Below are 21,028 nucleotides of genomic sequence, written 5' to 3'. Positions count from 1 at the left end.
TGCCTGTCTGTGGAAACTGTCAATAAGGGAATTGGAGAGGGGTGGTGGGTCCTACCTGCGCACTGAGATGAACCAGGCTAACTTTGGGAGCTTCCCACGAGCTCCAACCCACCCCAAAACCCTGCGAGCTGCAGCCAGAGCCCTCCTCGGGGTGGGGAGGGACCACTGCAGGCATTCACTGCCTCTTCAGGAACCGGAACAAAGAAACTTTATTTTCGCAAAAGAGACAATAGATACGAATGCGAGATGACTCTTTCTTTTTTTTTTTTAATAGCTATTGCCACTGTAACAGCAGCTAAGTGAATGCATGTCTGCAGTGTGAGCAGTTTTGATAAACAGCCTCTGCGGGCCACACAACGGGGATAATGTATCCTTAAGTACTGCCAATGAGCTGCCATTCTGCACAGCCAATTACTTCTGTGCGTCTGTCACTCAAAGGAAAAATGACTGAGCCCATTAGATCAAACCTTTGTCACTGTTCCTAATGCACTCTTAGGCCTCATTAATCTGAGGGAGCAGCAACACAGCCGCCGGTGCCTCATTGCCTCCCCCACAACAGGCCCACGTGAATCTTCTCATCTCTCCCCCAAGTGCACCACGTTAATCAAGCTCTCCTTATTACCCCGGTCCCTGTCACGGCGGAGAGCGCTCTCTCTCTTAAATGCTCTCATTATGGTCCATCTTTAGAGCCGGCTGAGTGGAAAAAAAAAAAAAAAAAAAAAATAGAGGGGGGGGGGGAGAAAAAAAACCAACAAAAACCCAAGCCAGAGAGAAAGAGAAGAGGAAAAAGCAAGTCCGATCACATTAATATTCATGACAATAATTAGTATTCTAGGTCACTGAATATTCATGCTATTAGTTTGGTTTTTTATGGGTTTGCTGGATGTCCTGATTGCTGGAGTGTGGAGGAAAACAGCATGGTTGGGACTTTAGATGTCAACGGCAGTTCAATACTCCAAACACATTTGTGAATTTTTTTTTTTTCTCCCCCGTTCGGTAAATCAGCTTCAACCCTCCCGATGGCTTTAATATCTTAAAATCACTGGGGGGGAAAAGCACAAACGATCCTGCAAAGGTCTGAACATCCAACCAGTTCGTGCTGCAGCGTGTGACCGTCAAGACACCGGGATTGCATCGGGTGGACAAGGCAGATGTGGGATTTTATCCAGGATAAGGCGCCACGGAGGCATGAAAATCATCCAGAGGGAAACAGGCACCGACCGTGGGCTCCAGTCACCTGCCTGAAGCTCCACGACAAATTCCTACCTCATCATCATTAGGGATTTGCCCACCTCGAGAAAGGATCCTCAGACATCTTGTTCTTCCTTTTTTTCCCTGAAGAGAAAAATCTCAGCAAACTCACTTTTCTCAGTATTTAACAAATGCAGTTATTTTATCTAATATTTGTTTCATTAGGGTTAATGCGTGCTCTGCTCCCTTCCCCCCACTGGTAAGGAATATAGGGTACTAACAGTGAAAGTTTCTTTTTCTCTAGTTCTGGAAAGGGCAAATCCTAGTCCAAAGGAACCGGGGAAAACGACCTTGAGGGATCCCCCTCTAGTGGGATGAAAGGGAAATCCCAAATGCGCTTGAAATTGGGCTTTTTCCCTTTGAAACGAGCAAACTGCCAACTTCTCCCTCCTGTCGCTGCAGCTGTGTATCACTGAGCCGACAGCAAAGCCACCCAAATGGAAAACTGACTCGGGTGAGCAATGACAAAAGTAAGTCACAAACTCGCAGCTGCGCTCAAAACTCGCGCTCGAGTCGAAGCGCGGGGAACGTTTGGCGCGAAGTCACCTCACGTCCCTCGCCCCACCGCAGGATTGGCGACGAGTAACTCCCAACAACCAACCTCTTGGCCATGTGGGAACCACACCAGATCACCTCCCAGCAGGGAATTCAGAGGAGATTCCAGAATTCAGGACTCGGTTCAGCATTTATTCGCAAAGGCGCCCAAGATCCGCGGGCTTTGGAGCAACTGCCCACGCTTGTGAGCTCTTGGCTTGATAAACATTTTTACTCGTCATCAGCCTGATCGTAACATCTGAATCCTCACAGTGACCTCCAATTAAAAAAGATTATTGCATGATCTGCAAAACCCACCGAGGGTTTGATAGATGATCACAATTAATAACAGGCAGGAAGCTCGCACTGCTAAGAACGCGGAGCTGCCGTTCCTGCAGCATCTGAAATGTCACAAGCAGTTAGCAGATAACAACCTCCAGCACACTTAACGATGGCCCTGGAACTCACACGTTTTGGGATACTTCACATACTGTACGGTCACCATTCTAAGGAAATTTAATAGCACCAAATTATTTAAATGAAGTGTTAATCAGGAAACAATTTATCTCTACACCATAAGCTATTTTTAGATGTGAACTTTCTACATCAGTGGCTCTTGCTACAGCTCAGGCTTTGGGTTGTTTGGAGAGGAGAAGAAATAAATGACTCCTGGGAGAGATTTCCGGGGTAAGTTCACCTTCAGGTCAAGCAGCTCAAATCCAACCCAATTCAGGAGTGAATGAAACCTGGACCCACTCCTGGCTCCAAAGTCAGGCTGAGCCAGCTCCTAAAGGGCAGAGAGACTGGCCAGAGGGATGGACAGGACTCTGTGGGATGGATGGACCCTGGCCCTGCTCCCAGCTATTACAGAAAGCTGGAACTGAGCAAGCCCAAGATGCACCAACAGAATGACGCTCAGTGCCACGTAAATTTCATTTGAATTTCAGTTACTTAAGCATCATTGGTCAGCTTGAAGATACCACAGAAGTGACATAATTGTAGATTAAAGGGAGTAAACATCCATTTCCCCCAGCTCAGAGATTCCTCCCAAGTTAGCTTACAAGTGGGAGCACCTTCCATAAAGTCACTGTTAACAATCTTTGTTATTTGAAGTCTCTGTAGAACATAAATAACACAACTAAAACACCCCCCACCCTCCCGGTCCCTCTGTATTTTCTGGGAGAAGCTGCCACACAGAATCCCAGTTTTTACACAACAAACCCCATACTGCACCTCCAAGAACCCAAGAAGAGACCAGTTTTCAAATCAAAGTCAACCTTTTTCCAGGCAAGGTGCCTGGCTTTGCAACAGCAGGAGCAGCCCAACCTTCTACTCCTTCCTCTACTTTCTGAGGAGCACAGAAAATATTCCTTTTGCCTACTGCTGTTGCACTTCCAGTTTGTTCACTGTCACACCATGACCGTGACAACGTCCATCTACCACGACTATGACCTCACATCAAGGGAAAAGTATTTTTCCCAAACCTTGTGCCAGTGGGAACCCAGCAGGAAAGAGTCACCCTGAGGTTTTTAAATTCGTATATTCTCATAAAGGTCTTTATTTTTTTTCTTTTTTACATCTCTGAAACAGAGACTCTCAAGGACTGGAATTGGGTTTTGCTGTGAAGATGATTATTTCCCAGAGATGCCTGCTTCCAGAAGTTTGGGATGTAAGCACATTTATGGATCAGGACAGCTGCCATGGAGAGATGGTTATTACATGCCTGGTCGTCCAAGTCTTTAAAACCAGAAAAGCAATCTTGTTCAGCTCAGAAGTGCCCCAAAGCACGACAGAATTCCATGTGATAGGAATGACACACTCCTGAACTCTTCCCATTCTGCATCAATGAAACCCAACAGAAAACCCTGTGCTTGCTGCTTGGCTGCTGTAACTTGCAGTGCCCAATAACTGAGTTTGCCCCTCCTGAATTCACAGCATTGCCCTGATCAGCCTCATTCCTTCTGTTCTGCTCACAAGCACTGTCATGGGAAGCACCTTGGGAAACACCCTCCCCATGTGGGAGGAAATTAAAGGTGTCTGATCAACCACTGAGGTCCAAAAAGGCGTTAGAGAGGGAAGGGGATGAGAAGAAGGAGGAGCTCGAGCTGCTTTGCTGCCTCACAGACCGTGGTGGGATCAGAAGAGTGGCTGAATCACAAGAAATTACACTCAGAGAAAACTATTTGCTGAAAAATGGACTTAAAACATCAATTATAAGCAATCAAACAGGCATTTCTTGGCAAAATTGGCACTGAAATCCTTCCTTAAGGGGCAGCTTCCAAGCAGTGTTTACATGTCAAACAAAGGCATCATCCAAGATAAGCAGCATTTGACTGTTTTGGGGAGAGGTAATGTGAAACAGCAAAAACATAGTGAATTTACAGGCCTAAAAATCAAAATAGCAAGTGCTGATTCTTTCTGTTTGTCCAAACCTCCTCCACGTGGCCGACCCACGTACAGAAACCTCCCAGCCACAAACCAGGGAGCGACAAGTTCAGCCCTGTGATCAATTTTAAAGCATCACACAGGCTCCAGACACTTTTCCCAGCACTAACAAGTGAGGGAAAGCCCTGGGACAGGAGCACAGCCTGCAAGGGATCATTTGCAGGTGTTCTGAGCTGTGTGGCAGGTAGCTGCAGATATTCCAGATGTCTTCCTGGCACTCCAGAACCGAGCCCTGGCTACCTACGGGTCTGCCACCCATCGGGAGCTGTGACCACCATCACTGAGCACATCAGAGTTCAGATGAACACGGCAGGCACAGCTTGGGACAGTGTCTTTCATATTCCCCTCATATTTTCAACTCCCTCTCTGCAATGCAGCCCTCCAGCCTCACCTGAACACCAGAGCACTGGCAGTGACACATGGGCTGATGCAGAGCTGAGCTGCTGGCAGGGATTTCCCAGATCCAGTCTGTCCTGCTACTTTTTTATTTCCATTTAGTTTCTCTCTTTCTTTCTCTCTCATTCTCTCTCTTCCTTTCTCTTTTTCTTTCTCTCTCTCTCTTTTTCTCTTTCTTTCTTTCTTTCTTTCTCATTCTTTACTGACAAGCAGCTCCTTTCTATGCTTGCTTTTAATCCAGTAGCAAGCAACAGGTGCTGACCAGACACCAACAACAGCAAAGTCCTTCAGTGTTTCTGAGCGAGAGGATGAAGAAGCCAAGAGGGAGGAGAGAAGCTCCAAGCGTTCCCACAGTGTTATTTGAAATACCCTATCTAAATTTGGAATTCCTGGCATAATTAACTTCTTTCTCTGTGATCAAACCTCAGCCTGGCCAGGATGCACACACACACAGTGCTCCCACCCCTGCCAGGGAGAGCTGCCTGCTGTAAACTGTCATGGGAAGTTTCCCCCCTGACCTGGCAATCCAAGTATATCCCAAAACATGTAAATTCCATGCTCTAAACCTTAAATTATTATGTATCTCTAAATATGTTTCCAGAAACTTGCTTCTCTGAAGCAATCAAGTAAGTTTTGCCTCTGTTCAAATGTCTTAAAAGCCAAAATCTCTTTATTTGAACATTTCGCCTGTGGTTTATTGACTTAGTCCAGCACACTTTTCTTCCCTAAATTAGGAAGTGTATTGAAAAGCAGAAGCACTCCCCACACCTAGTCATCTAAATTAAATAGTAAACTCAAAAAAACGCAACCATGAATAATTTTCTCCTATGAATTCTTCCAGTGCCAAGGCACAACTTGAAAAAGGGTCTGATGAAATCACAGCTTCAGCCACCTCAGTTCCCAGGCCAAGATCTCCAGGGGTGTCTGCTCAGTGGCACAGCTTTAAAAATCCATCTTGGCCAGTGCCATTCACAGTTGGAAGGAAGAACACTTCTGTTTTCCCCTAATAAAAGGGAATGTCTCAAAAAAAGCAGGGAATTACATCTCGGCTTGAAGGAGCAGGCTTGGAATTAGATGATTTTTAAGGCCCTTCCAACCCAAACCAGCCTGATTCTATGGAACATGAGATAGGTACCTATCACCATCCAAGAGAAGACACCTGAATATGCAGGAATCCCAGGGCTGCTCATCCCAGTGGGCTTTGCACAGGGGCAGGAATGTGCGGGGACGCTTTTGCCAGCGCACGCAGGAGGTGTCTACGTTACCCATAAATGCAAAAGGCACTTGGTGCTTTATGGATGTCGTCCCAAACATGCTGACAGAACTTCCACTAGACCATTACGAGTTTTGTACAAGCTGTGCATTTTACAAGATGAATTGTCTCAAATGTTTTCCCTTAATGCAATTTTTTAAAATCCACTTAGCTGTATGGACAAGTACTTCAGCAAACAATAAACTTCTTTGTTTAGAGCTCAGGAGGAGCTATAAACCACTTCCATCAATAAATTAAAACAGCTTTCCACAGAAGAATCTTGCTGTTAGAAGAATGCGTAATATTGAACTTTATAAAAGCAGGAAGAAGGGCTGTGGCTCTCACCAGGAAGCCATAAAAAGCCCTTTCAGATCATACAGCATTTGCTTTTTGTAAGTATTAGATAAGAGATCATAAATTCCCCCCATATGTTAATTACTGTGAAATTATGAAGGGCTTTGGCAAGCACAAGGTAACAAATACACAGACACCGAAGGCTACTCAGAAACTCAGAATCTCTCCTGGGGGACACATCAGCAGCGAGGGCCTAAAAACTTCCACATCAGTGGGTTTGTAAATCCCAGAAGGCTTTGGGTTGGAAGGGGTCCTGAAGTTCATCTAATTCCACCCCTTACCACGGGCAGGGACACCTTCCATGAGATCAGGTCGCTTTGAGCACCAATCAGCCTGGCCTGGCACACTTCCAATTATTAAGAAATATCCATCCCTATCCCAGTTGTCCATGATAATTCACTGGAAATGCAGTTTTTACCCCTTTTTTTTTTTTTCCCCCTAGCAAGGTCTTCTCTTACCTGAATTTGGCGAGATGTGTAAACTGCTCATGTCTTTGGAGAGGCCGTTGGTTTTGGGGCTGGAGATGGGGGCACAGGCTGACGTGGCTCGGGGCGGCCTCTTCCCGGGGACCTTCACAGTGGTTCTCAGCAAGTCGATCTCCTTCCCGTGAACGTTCTGCATGTAGTCCTGGGAAGAGAGGAGAAAACCCCAAAAGCCAACATCAAACGGGGAGTTCTGTAAGCAGCAGAATGAATAAACCTGGTTTCACAAGGTTTTGGCCCTACATCCTCTGCCAGCACCCACCATATGGTTTTCCCCTTCCTTCCACGTTCTTGATAATCCCTTCCACACATCTCACAACAACTAACCCCAAAAGTCTGGAGCTTTCTCATGGATCCTCCAGCTGGGTAAGAGGTGATTCACAACAGGGCCATGTGTGGGAATTCACCAGCTAAAGGTCCCAAACAGGAGGAAGCAAGGCTGAATGTCCCTCTTGAGCATGTTTATTTGTGTCTCCTCTCTGCCAGTGTTTTATGCCTTTATCTTTTCTCCCTCAAATTTGGCTGGAATGGGTCAGCAGGCACCAAAGTTACAAAAGAGCACCAGCAGGAAGGTTTCAGCAATTCCAACTCTGTTTCCTTAGAATATGACCCTTCCTGCACCCACACAAAATATCATCAAAGCGGAAAAATCATGCAAATTGCATCTAATTGATGAGAGCAAGCACATTTAAAACTAGGAGCCAGAAGTGGGAAAGACATCTGTGTTGCCCAAAGAAGCTGTGGATGCCCCTGGATCCCTGGAAGTGTCCAAGGCCAGCTTGGACGGGGCTTGGAGCAACCTGGGATAGTGGAAGGTGTCCCTGGAATGAGATGAGCTTTAGGGTCCCTTCCAACCCAAACCACTCCAGGACTGTGTGGATTAAGGACCCCAAGAGAAAAAGAGCAATTTGGCGTGGTTGGGAGAAGATCTGGGCTTAAGCTCTTGAGTTAAGCTGGGGACCAAGGAATGAATGGCATTCCTGAGCATCTTCTGCGTGGAGGCCAAAAGTCTGAGTTGCTTTTCAGACAGAACTCAATCACCTCAGAGAGACCTGGCTGATGCTGTGGGCATCTCCACGAGGAAAAATGTAACTCCCTGATGTCCAGGTGATGAGGGCAAGATTTAGCCAGCTTGACAAGTGTAAGACGAAAGACTACCAGCACTGACTAGGCTGGTTCCCAACCCACAGCACACGGACCTGGACACCACCAGAACACCCACTTCACAAGGAGTTTCCTGAATTCACCCAAAATCTGTCTCACTGCTGCCACAATCCAGGGAGCAATCAGCTCCCTCATCAAGACCCTTTCACCTTTGGTAGTTTTTACAATACAAATTATATATTCTGCTCAAAACCCATCAAAAATCTCGACGAGCAAGAATTTCTTCATCGTTAATAGAAATCGGTGATAAAACCCTCAAACTAAGCCATCACAGCAGCTTATTTTTCCAAGCTGTCTGAGAATTATTACCAGCAAAAGGTGGGGTCTGATCCATTCGTGGGGAGAGGATGCAGAGCTCTGCTGCCAAGAGAAACAAAGGCAATCTACTCAGGAAAATTCCTTCACTAGGTGCTGGAGACGAACAAACACGCTTCCTCTGTAAATTATCAACTTGGCAGAACTTTCTAGCTCGGGTGTCACTTCTTCACAAATTAAAATACAATAAGCAGAAGATAATTGAGCATTTATTGCTTATGGGCTCTGAAGTGAGCTTTAATCAGAGAGTGACTAAACCTTGGCACATGCTCTTTTCCAATAGTTTTATTTACCGTACAACCAACTTCAACTGGAGAAGGGGGTTTTGGATCCAAATTCTTCAGGTGAAGGGCAGGTGTGACTTCTCAACTTGGGAGATGTGGCAGGGTGTCATTAAAGTCCTTTCAACTGGGTGTAAACCAGGCTGAGGTGAGGCACAAAACCACTTGAGGAAGCAAGGGAGCGTGGGCAAACACAAAACCAACGCGCCGCAGCCGCCGTCAGACCCAAGCGCCCGAACAACAACAGATGCCGGGTAGGTATTAATGTCAGCTTAAATATTTATGGGGATATATCAAATGTAAATAATAAAGGCCCTTTCATCGTGTGCAGGATGCACAGTGATAATCTGCGGGTCTCCCCGAGGAGAGGAGGGCAGGGACCACGTTCCCAGCCCCGTCAGATCCCCGCTTGGGGAATGAAAGTTCAAACTACAAAATGATGCCAGGGCTTCTGAAGCGCAATGGAGGGTTTGATCAGATTAGAACAGATGAGGGTCTTGCTGTCATCTGGAATATGCTGTGTTAAAGAGAAGACAGCAAGCTGGATTTTGATATGCAAATGGTACAGGGATAACTCCCCGAGATGTTAGTTGTAGAAAATGCTGATCCGAGAAAAAAGGGGAAAAAACCCTTTAACAAGGCATGAGGGTAATTCAAAGCCAAGTACTTTTAAACAGCACTTAACAAGTCCCTAGAGCCCACTCAACAGTGGGCCACCCCAGACGTGCCATCTTCTGCCCCTCAACAGCTTGAAAAAGTAGTAATTGCGAATCCATTTGCATTTTTCTTCTCAACTCGTCCGCGTTCATCATTCAGCAAGGCAGGGGGAAAAAAAAAAATCAAAAAAAATTAAAGCCAGCAGCAAAGCAGAGGGACCCCCTCCCCAAACATGAGGCGCAGAGGAGACACGGGCGCCCCGATCCCCCGCACCCCGTGCTCGCACCTCCGCCGTCGCTTGTTTTCTACATTTCGCTCCTAATTATGTTGCATCTATTGCCATACACTTAATTAGCTGCATTAATGTGATTTCTTTTCACATAGTCAAGCAATTAAGAGCTATGATTGAGTTTCATTCAATTAGCCTCAACAAACATGCTAATTGATGTCCCAGATGCAAATGAGGTGCAGTGAGAGAAACCTGCTAGCAACTGAGAGTTGTGGCGGGGGGACCCGGGGCTCGCAGCTCGCTGGCAGCAGCACGGCTTAACACGGCTCCCCCTCCTCCCAGGGCAGGGGGACACCAGCCATTAGTGCCTGCCTTGTCCCAAAGAGCTCCCTACAGGAGCCACGGGCGGGCGCCAAACCCAGTCGGCGCCGTCCCCCCGGTTCTGGCGGGAGCCGGAGCGCGGCGGAACGTTCCTCTGATCCCGGGAACTGAGGGCTATCCCGAGGTCTCCATCCCGGCTCCGAGCTGCTGAGGCACCACGCAGGTGATGGCCTGCAGTCAGCACTAACTGGCAGCTCCATCTTAGTCAGAGCGGGGCGATGCTGCCTCCGCATCCATCAATCCATAATCCCCCAAAACGCGCTCCCCGCGTCGATTCTCATCCCTTTGCGTCCCCGGGTTACCGCTCCGATGCGGCGCCGCCGAGGTGTTAATTTGACTACTCAAGGCCATTGACCATTATCTACAGGACTAAATAAACTGTTAAAATATCAGGGGAAAATCAAGAAAAGCTGCATTGACTGAAGATGACACCAAATATTACTTGACAGCCCCACAAAATGAATTGCCTTGAGTAAGAAAGGAACGATGTGCCATGACACAGAATAATGTAAAGTAAAATTTCTTTAGTTCTGCTCTTAATACAGCAGCTCTCTGTTTACAACAGCAGAAATTAATTTAACCAATTAACTGAGCAGAAGCCTTTCAGACATGCAAATTGAGCAAATGGGTATGATCATGTTTTCTAAGCAGGCCTACCAAAAAGAGACACTGCTATTTTTGGGGGCCTCTTTGGACTTCCAATGCCAGCAGCTGTTAAATTTGTAATGATTTCTGATGGTCCTCAAAGCTGGAGAAGACACTCCATCAAAGACCACGAGCTGAACCAAAGCTATGGGGTGGTTCCAGCTTGATGCCTATGTCCAGCCTGGCCTCGGACACTTCCAGGGATCCAGGGGCAGCCACAGCACCTGTGGGCTGGGGCCTCCCCACCCTCACAGGGAACAGTTCCTTCCCAATATCCAATCTGAATCCACTCTCCTTCAGCTTAAAGCCATTCCCTCTTGTCCTATGCATGGCTGCTCCCTAAAGCCATCCTTAAGTTAAAGCCACGGCTAAGGTTAGTTACCAAAAACATGGATATAAAGAACATTATGGAGTTTGAGGGTTTTCAAATACTACAAGAGATGGTGGATAGAGAGAAAGCCCCTCACTGGGGCTGTAAATGCAGGATCCCCCTGGGTAAAGGGGTTTCCAAGCTCACACTGAAACCACTCACCTTGGGATACAACATATGTCACAACACTAAAATGTAAAAAATTATCTGCTCCTTCCTAGAGGCCTCCCCATGTTTCTTCCATCTGTCCCACTGCCACCCTTTTCCAATGCACCACATATGGAATGAGAGACTCTCTGAGAGCAGTGACTTTCCATGGCTGTAATGGTACACAGGTATGAGTATCACACTTTTTTCTTCCTTTTCAGCTATTCCAATCTCTCAAAAGCCTGTTTTTCCATCACTAGGAACAGGTCCAGGCTAAGAATCCTCCCCAGATCCGTGCCTGGTTTCCACAGAGCTCCTAATGAGCTTCTTCCCCATCCCTGGAAGTGTCCAAGGCCAGGCTGGATGGGGATGTGAACAACCTGGTCTAGTGGAAGGTGTCCCTGCCCATGGCAGGCAGATGGAACGAGATGAGCTTCAAGGTCCCTTCCAACCCAAACTGTTCTGTGATTCTACAAAAAACACCTTCATTTTGTGGCAGTTTTCCCCCAGTGTTCAATGGGACATAACACTCCTAAGGCTCCACTTACTGAGGTTGAAATAGTGTTTCCTGATCTGAGGCGTAATAAAAATTATTATGGAAAAGGAAGTTTATGGTTGCACCTCTGGATGACATTTTAAAGACCGCGTGCAGCGTATTTTTTGAAAGACAATTCCAATTTTGTGAGCTGACCTATTGGACCCACAAAACCTATTGTTCACCCTCAGCAACAACCAAATCCTCTTCCCCCCAAACCAGAGCAACCTGGGAAATTGGATGGAGCCCTGACTTTTGTGCCTCTCTGTGGCAGTCAGACGTTTTTATTGCAAAACGCCGTCTGGAAAAGATGCAAAACAAAATTGCTAAACTGCAAAAAAAGAAGAAAAGGAAGGGGGGGGGGATGGGGAGGGAGAAGAAAAAAAACAAAAGGCCCCCTTCCCTTTGCTTATTGAGTTCAAAGGCATAACATGCAGCACCCTGCAGCAAATGGGAAGCTACACTAATTTTAAAGCCATAAAACGCTATAAAGTGCCCTGCGGGGCAGGACTACACTGGAGCTAGTTGCACCTAAATAAGCCATGGTTCATTTACTTCGCAGCTTAGCCTAATGTAATCATCAGCAGATTCCTAGCCTAGAGTTGTAACAGGCACGGAGCCGCTGCCGCCGAGGCGACACTCCCAGCCATGGAGGGGCCGCCGCCACATCGCCGTTGATTAGAAAATTTTTCAGTTTTGACAAGCCCTTAATGAACATAAATCGCTCCTTGATTGGTTTCCGTGTGGGGCCACAGGCACACCTAAGAAGAAACAACACAACACACACACACACACAAAAAAAAGTCTCCCCAACTCCTCGCCCTCGCTGCTTTTCCCAGGAAGGGCCTGAGCCGCGGATGGACGGTCGGGATACGAGCCACAGTGGGATATATTCATCAAATGGTCCTGGGAAATTAGCTGTTCCCACCCCCCTCTCCCATATAAACACGGCCATAATATCATTCAGCTTCATAATGCATAGTTAGTCTTAAGGAAAGCCATGAAATGTTATCTTCTGAGGAGAACAGAGGGATGGAAATGCATTTTGGAAAACACTGCTCACCCTAAAGCGCTCTGTCCTGACAAAAAGAAGGTCATCATGAATCTGTTTGCTTCACGTTGGGAATCAAGAACATTAAATTTCAGTAATAAAAAGCACTGGCTATACCTCTACCGTGGTGTTAATCAGCTCCATCAGTGTTGCAGGGGCAGGGGAGGAAGTCAGGGCAACACTTGGAACACAACAGCAACAAAATGTTGGTTTTTTTGTAAATGGATCGCTTATTTGCATAAAAGTTTAAGGAAACTCTTCCCCTTGCACTTCACTTTTCATTCAGCCTTTGTAATGAGAGCTGCTGTAAAAGACAAACCAGAGTTTTACCACCCTGAGTAATTTATGAAGCATTTATACCCACAGCAGTTAGCTCGGCTGGACAGGAAGCTCTAATTTTATAAACCCCCCTGATTAATTAATAGCTTGGCTTTTGCCTTTTAAATTGCAACTCCTTCTGATCCTAAGAATTTTCCTTGACTTTCTGAAGAGAGAGCAGGCAGACAGGACACTGAAACGTGTGTTTGCTCCAGCCTGTGCAGCTCTGCCAAAGCACAGTTTTGTTTGCCACACGACTGAGTGTCAACTCCCTCGAGGGCACTGAGGCCTGGACAGATCCTTGTGGGTCCCTTCCCACTCAGGATATTCTGTGGTTCTATGATCTTCCTCAGTTTTATGTTTTTCCCCCCATTTTATCTTCACTCCGTTACATCTTTCAGGTTAAGATAATAAAGAAGTTTTCCAGGGAGCTCCAAAGTGTCTGAGTGATTTGTACAGCTACAGCACTTTATAAAAATAATCAGAAATTACTAGGCTCATATTTAACTATTCTATCATTCATTTTTTCCTATCCTAACCAATATTTTAGGCATGTTAATGCATGAAATAGTAAATACAATAAAAGTTTACACGAGCTTCAGATTTATCCTCATCAATACTCAAACTGTAGCTCTGCAGGGTTCGTTCTGGTCACTGCTCTCTCAGGAGGGAGAGCTACATCACATGTGGGAAGTATCACAGAATCCCAGAACAATTTGGGTTGGAAGGGACCTTAAAGCTCACCCTGTTCCACCCCCCTGCCATGGGCACGGACCTTTCCACCATCCCAGGTTGCTCCAAGCTCTGTACAACCTGGCCTTGAGGACTTCCAGGGTCCTTTTGTCAGTCCAAGTCTGTATTTACCAAAGGCTGATTTAGGGATCAGTTGTTGATAGGAAATGCCAGTTAAAAGGCCCTTCAGAGCCAGCCAATATCCAGCTTTACATTCCTTCAGAGCAAAAACGGGGGGGAAGGACACACACAATGGTATTTTAGAAATGTATGAGCATGAATATTTCTATTAAAGCAACACAAACAACACACTTCAGAGCTATTGAACTGCCTGAGGTAACACAAGCCTGGAAACAAGGCTGAGCTGCAGCGATGGCTGTGGGGGATATTCCTAATGGGAAGGGGAGCACGGTTCCCTCGGCTGGAGCAGCACCAGGCTCCGGGTGCTGACTGGCCACACAGGACACCACACTGTTCTCTAGCACGAGGGGAGATGGGATCCTGCATTTGCAAGCAGGCTTTCTGTCTCCAAACAGTTCAGGAAAATCACACAAGCTGGTAACAACAATTTCAACTGCAGCTCTGAGAAAAACGCTGGGACCCGAGAAAGGCGCACGGAGCTACAACACTTCCAGATACCAACACAGAGGAGGTTCTCAAATGCCTCCTGCTTCTCACCATCTGCTTTTTCTGGAGGAAATGGCCAAGCAGAGAAAGCTCAAATGACACCTCAAGTCTTAAGGAATTTTACAGTGTCTGGGGTTTGTAGGGTATTCCCAGAGAGAATGCGTCTGTATAATGCATTGCTGAAGCTCTTGTGCCAAGTTTGTTGGGTCTGACTCCTTACCAGGCTGAAATGCTGCCTTTTAAAAAAATTATTTGAGAACAATAATCCAATTTATTATAGCAGAACAACACTGCTAATGCTCACATGAGCTGCTCGCCCAGCCAGCGCTGTATTTAGGAGAGAATTTAGAACTGTGGCTGCTGTGGGATGAATTGAGCAAACCAGGTGAATCCACACATCTCTCATGGAGATAAAGCCAGATATCCCCTGCCTTGAGGACAGTTACAATCCCCAGGTCATTAAACCAGAGCAGTGAGGATGAAGGTTAAAGGCTGCAGCAAGCAAACACCAACCTTGCTGTGTAGATACATGGGGTTTGTGTACCAAGTGCGTTCTAGATGGGCATCACACCTTCCTTCTCACGTATTTAAGAAGCTCTTCATCCCCCATAAGGTGCCCCAGCACTGTGCTTTTATTTCAAATCAAATCTAGACCAGACTAAACATAAAAGGGGAAAACTGCCCTTACCAAAACCTAAGCTGTTTTCAGCCCTTTCCCCCTCCTTTTCTCCTCTTCGTAAACGAGGTGCAGCGCTGGTGAAGATACAAGAGCAGAAAATGGACATGCACAGCTAAATCTTTGTCATGTGCTGACCTGTGGCACGCTGGCAGCCCTGTGGCAGGCAGCCAGTGGTGAGACATCATCAGCTATTCATCGGGAGAAGGCTCAGATAAAGCAGTGCTGCCCAGCAGGTATCCCGGCGAATGCATTCCGGGAGCCCTCGCGCAGGGCATCCCGCCATTAAAAAGCCGGGAGATGCCTCGACAAATTCCCCCGGGGCCCTTTGGGGAGGCTGACATGGAATTTGCCGGCCAGAATTTTAGTGATCCACTCCACGGCTCTGCTCCAGAAGCCCAAGATGAATAGGGAGCTCTGGTGAACTTTGAAGCCTGCGGGTCAAAGTTCTCTCTCATTATCCCCAACCATTTTCTATCGGCGGAGCTCCTCGGCATCCCAAGGGACGGGAAGGTTTGAGGCTCTTGAAAAAACCTGACATGACCAAGTCAGGAAACAGTAGGGTGCTTATGTACATATATTTTTCTTCCCCCATTTTCCTCTCCCCCCACTTCCTTGAAAAGAAAGGAGAAGGATTTCGCTATTGTGTCAAACATCAACCTGGTGGCATCAGGAGTCACTCATTTAGCTGGCACAATGCTGCACTCATTTCAACACGCTGCCCTGCCAAACAGGCCTGACCCTCCCAGGGACACCTCCTCTGCAAGAAAGGGCCCAATTTGATTTTTCCCTCCCCACCCCAAAAGCTTTCATTCTGTAGGCAATGCTTTCAAGGAGGATGTCAGGGCTGGTTTCTGCAATACATATTTTCTACGTTAAAACCTCTGCTTTGTGCCTGAGCCACATCTGGCAGAGACAACTGATCCACTTGTGGCCAAACCTCGAGCAATAGTTAACACAGTGCTCACCACCAGCCACTACACATTGTAATTGGTCTTTGAAACACAAGGTGTTATGCTCTGACTCAAACCACAGGCTGGACAGACCAAATGATCTCCTGAATTTACTTTTTCTGCCACCACTAGAGGCCAGCCCACCTTTCACTGCAATTAAAAATTCACTCCAAAATTAAGAGGGCAACATTCTGATTAACTAAAATGACCTGCACATTTGAAACAACCCAAATCGAACTGGTCAGATTAGAGCTTGGCTTTACACAAGTTTAGGAAACTGGCTTTAGATGGCTAACAGAAGCCCTTTTCTTCACTGCTGCTTTATGGGAAACTTGGTAGGAATAAGGCCCTGCTTTTTCAAAACAATGTAAGAAATTATCCCAGACAGCAATGCAAGCACAGCATTAAAAATTCATCGCTTTGGCTTTGTCGTGAAAAAAAGGAACAAAACATTACTGATAAACAAAAAACAGCAAAAGCAAAACAACATCAGAGTCCTGTTCGGGGGAAGAACCTCTCACCTGGCAATCCACAAGAAGAAATTGTGACATTCCTGCCAACAAAGTTTAGTACAAAGTGTACTGGGAGTGTGACAGAGACTTAAAATCTCTGTGGTTCCCTCACAAACCCCTCTGATCCACGCAGGGAGCAAACGGCAACACCGAGCCGAGCACCTTCTTCCTGGGGTGGGGGGGCACGGTGGGGGACAGAGGGAAACAATTACAGGCTGGTAATTACTCCTTCTTTAAATGGATTCTCTCTAATCTCCGATGGATTTACCTCTAATCTCAAAGTAATTACGTGTAACCTCAATGGATTCTTACTCTGGGGGAGCCGCCGCAGCTCCGGGGGAGCCCGCAGAGAAGAAGTTTCTCTATTGTCTGCCAGAGCAATGAAAAACTAACACGTGCACGGCCCTGCCAGGAACAATAGAGCCCTTCCAGCAGCCAGGAAGGGGCCAGGGCACACACAACAGCCTCCTCCTTGCTGATGACCAGCACAATCGAAGGCAGACTCAGGTGGCAGCTCCATGGGGCCACACAGTATCCGTGCTCCCCTTCTGGGAGCCATACCAATACACCAATTTGGGTATTTCAGGGCTACTTCACAGCAGAATTACTCAAATTTAGAGGCACTGAAAGCGACCAAATTGGGCAGAAAGACGTGAACTACATCACACAAAGGAGCAGTGAAAACCCTGCTCCAGAACGCAAGGGCTGAGGGACAAGCTTCCTGATGGGAAGCAGCAATGCCTTGAAGCTACTTGTCATCTAATTTACTACGTAATTTTTAAGAGACATGGACATCACATCAGAAGCTAGAGCAAAGCATCACTATGGCAGGACCTGAGACTCTAAAATCTTGTGTCAAGGCAGAGAAAAAGTGCTCATATTCCACAGACAGGGAACAGCCAGTCGGGGCAAGCACAGCATCAGTGTGGCCAGACGTGGATGTGGCACTTGGGGACGTGGTTTAGTGCTGGGCTTACAGCTGGGCTTGATGATCTCAGAGGGCTTTCCAACCTTAATGATTCTAGGGTTCCATGCTCCTCAGACACCACCCATCTAAAGCAGAAGTTTCCTGCCAGTTCCAGGTGCAGGTCTATAAACCTCAGAGTTTATAGAAAATGCATCAAAACCTTGATTTTCACTCCTTATGTAAAAGTGCTTGGGAGCCCACAATGCCACCAACAACTGGCCCTGAAAGCATTGCAAGTGGCAACCCTCTGATTTTCATACGTGGGATGATGATAAAATACAAGATCAGATAATATATAAAACCACATTATCTATCTATCTATCTATCTATCTATCTATCTATCTATCTATCTATCTATCTCGTATTTATTATTTAACCTTGGTGAGGGTCACACCATGATTTTTGGGGTGGGCTGGTCATGAATGGGATCTCTGTGCTCCTTCTATCCCCAAGTCCATACCTGGGATTGTGTTACACACTCTGGGGGACAGGAAACATCCCTGGACAATGACAAATGCCCCAACATGGAAAACTTGTATGGAACATATTTTAATGGCTAGGCCATTTCCAAAAAGCTGCTCAGAATTACTACTGAACAAACCACAAGCACTGCACACTGACAGCGACCTCTCCTCACTCTTTACTACCTCTAGGAAAGTCTTCCTTATAAAACACTGCTGTTTTTCAACCCATAAAAGAGTCAGCAGAAAATAAAGGCTCGAACAGTTCCTGGGATGCAAGGAAGCCCCAGTCCCAGGGGATTCAAAGGGACTGCACTCAGACTTGCAGCAGGGAGGTTCATTTCAGATGATGACTCTTTGAGAGGGAGGGGAACGAAGAGAGAGGAAGAAGCTCCTCCACTGCAGTGGTCTCACCAAAGGCACGTGTGACGTTGCTCTGCAGGGCTGCTGAACGTTCCGGGAGCAGGGTGTACTTACGTGCAGGCTGGGATGGTAGGTCAGCACGCCGTTGTCACACAGCGTCACGTACTTCTTCTTCCACTCCTTATTCAGGGACTTGCCACTCCGCTTTAGCAGCATCCCCTGGTGGGGGGAGGAGAGAGAGAGAGAGAGAGAAAGAAAAGGTTAAACACCCTCCAGACAACACACAACTGCCTAAGACACAGAGAGAAGGGTAATCGCGAGCGTTTTTGGAGAGGCTTTCTCCTGCAAGTTACTCTCTTTGCTCTGCCTCTCCCACAGTGCACATTCCCTCCATTGGCTTCGTCCAATGGGTAGAAAAAGCCCCTTTTGCACTGAATTCTATGCCTCAGGAAAGCACGCTTTGGTGTGATGACACAGAGTAAGGTGACCCACGTGGATTCCCAGCTGATGGAGACACCCTGCTCTGCATTTCCTTACCCTCCAAAAAAAATGATGAGCCCTAGGCTGAGGGAGGATCCTGCTGTGTGGCCTCCCTTCAGCATGTTCCTGGGGATTCCTTGCCCACAAAAGAGCACATATGAGTGTTCTCATTCCCTCTGCAGAAAGGCAACACCACCATGGAAACCCCTCTTGGCTACTCATTCCAGCTGAAGAGACCCCAACCCCAGGCAAGAGCAGCAAGACAGAATCAGAGCAAATACAAAGCTTTTCCAGTAAATCCTGGATAATTTAATGACAGAGGTGTGACAGAAGGGAAAAGGAGGTGGGCAAAGTGAATCACCTTTCCACACACCATATCCAATCTAAACATCAGGGATGAATGCCAACAATCACAGAATCCCAGAACGGTTCCGGTTGGAAGGGACATTAAAACGCATCCAGTTCCAACCCCCTGCCATGGGCAGGGACACCTTCCACCATCCCAGCTTGCTCCAAGCCCTGTCCAACCTGTCCTGGAACACTTCCAGGAATGGGGCAGCCATAACTTCTCACCAACAGCAAAGATTAGAAGTCATCATTGTGTTCCAACAGACAAACAGACAGGAACTGCTGCTGTACATTCAGCTGTTCTCAGCTGAAAACCAGAAACTCACTTTGAAAAATAAAATCCCACATGCTGTAGAGCACTCAAGGTAGTAGGTATATCAAGAATGCACTTCCTGAGGAAATTTTAATTTCCAAACCCAAGCCAGAAGGCAGTTCCTAATGAATCCAGACAGTACTGCGGTTGTGCAAAGCCTTCCTGGAATGTCCAGTGAGACCCTGTGGTCAGTACCCACACCACAGGGACGCACTGGTGTCTCAGATCAAGCTCTGAACAAGGCAGACACTAATATCAATTTCATTAAATCAAAGCCAGGAATCCACCCAACACAGACTTCAGTTCCTGAATCCCTATAAAACTAATTTTCCCCTTCTCATTGTACAAGGCAAGTAAAACAAAGGGAAAACAGAACACGCAAAGATGCCCTGCCAAGCACGGTGCTTCCAACTCCCATGGAGTTGTTCTTGTTGAAGGTGGTTTAAACCTTGAAAACAAGTTCCACTGTTTGCTTTCCCATTAAACCTGCAGCTTTATGAAGTGATTCCTCTGCAGAACCAATCCCCAAAGCCAGGAGGGGACACAGGCCAGCTCTACTCAAGTTAAAGTCCTGCTCCTGGCCACACGGCTGGAATAGAACTTCAGAGAAGAACCCTTCCCAAATTCAAGGCAATCCAAGGACGGGACCGTGAAGAAAAGCTCGTGTTGGACACCTGAATTACACAGCAATCCAAACCCCCAACTTCCTGCCTGTCTGGGGTGGGGGGGGTCACGTGTCTGTATTTTTTTTTTTTTTGTGCTGTTCCTTGCTAGAACTCAAAACTTTTTCAAGGAGAACGGGGTTTCTGAAACGCCTCCTCAGCAAAGCTCCTGCAAGCGGCTCATCCCAATTACCGCCTGCCAGCGCTTGGAGACGTTGTTTTCTTCTATTAAAAAATGAAAGCTTATTTCTGCCTTTGACTCTCCTGTTTGTCTATAGGAGGTGATCTGTCTCTTCACCTTTCCCATCTTTCATACCTCACCTGCAGCATGGCGCTGGCGTTTAGGGGGACCCAATTCTAGTTAGTGCTGTGCCATGGGGATCAAAAATTACTGTTTCCCTGCACTGGTTTGTTCTTCAGACCTTCTAATGGGGAAAAAGCACTAAGGATCATAATGGGGATTTTTTTTTTTCCCTCTGCCTTTTTTTTTTTCAAGTTTTGAAGCCAGTAAAATGTATATATTTCATAACCTTTTAACTGCCCCCCTTTGCTATACAGAAAACATGTCATTACTTACGTAATTTTCAATTCATGCCAATTGTAATCTCAATAAATAGTAAAAATCCACCACAGTTGTTGTGGTTTTTACTACTTAAGTTTTGCTACTATCTAAGTACGAATTATGACAGTTTAGTTTGGGATCTAAATGAAGAAAATTATTCAAAATGAAGTTTTGCCATGCTTTTAAAGCAGAACTCTGTGCTTTGGTGTTAAAAAAAACCAAACAAAACCCAACCCTCCCAGCTCAGAACTGAATACGAATGATGGACCTATTTGTGCCTAACTAACAAACCAGACTTCCCAATCCATTTTCTTCAGGCATTCCTTTGGCAAACAGAATCATTTTCACATTATGCGATAATTAAAAGTATCTTGAAGTACCTGCAGAGGAAACTGCTCTGAATACAAGGAGCTAACTTAAAGTGCAATAAAGCAAAGCAGCCCATACAAAGCACAGTTTTTATCCCCAAGGCCACCACTTTGTGGTAATTTTATAGAACGGTCTGGAGAAATGGTCTTAGAATCAGAGTTTAGATCAGTTATAAATGCACTTTAACATTAGCCAC

At 46.4% G+C, this 21,028-nt stretch overlaps 1 protein-coding gene across 5 annotated transcripts in view; it reads right to left on the bottom strand.

Annotated features, from left to right (window-relative positions):
• The window catches only part of AGAP1 (ArfGAP with GTPase domain, ankyrin repeat and PH domain 1), a 306,992-nt gene that overhangs the window by 101,175 nt on the left and 184,789 nt on the right, over positions 1–21,028 (bottom strand). For all 5 annotated transcript variants that reach the window (XM_082285201.1, XM_082285204.1, XM_082285202.1 and 2 more), the window contains 2 exons: positions 18,213–18,317; positions 6,691–6,859 (listed from right to left, as the gene is read on the bottom strand). In XM_082285201.1, the coding sequence (XP_082141327.1) occupies positions 6,691–6,859; positions 18,213–18,317 (274 nt within the window). The remainder of the gene's footprint in view (positions 1–6,690; positions 6,860–18,212; positions 18,318–21,028) is intronic.

This window comes from Coloeus monedula (assembly GCF_965178545.1).
Source record: "Coloeus monedula genome assembly, chromosome: 7".
Classification (NCBI taxonomy): domain Eukaryota; kingdom Metazoa; phylum Chordata; class Aves; order Passeriformes; family Corvidae; genus Coloeus; species Coloeus monedula.
Note: the sequence above shows the minus strand (reverse complement) of the source record. Positions and strands in the feature narration are given on the sequence as shown.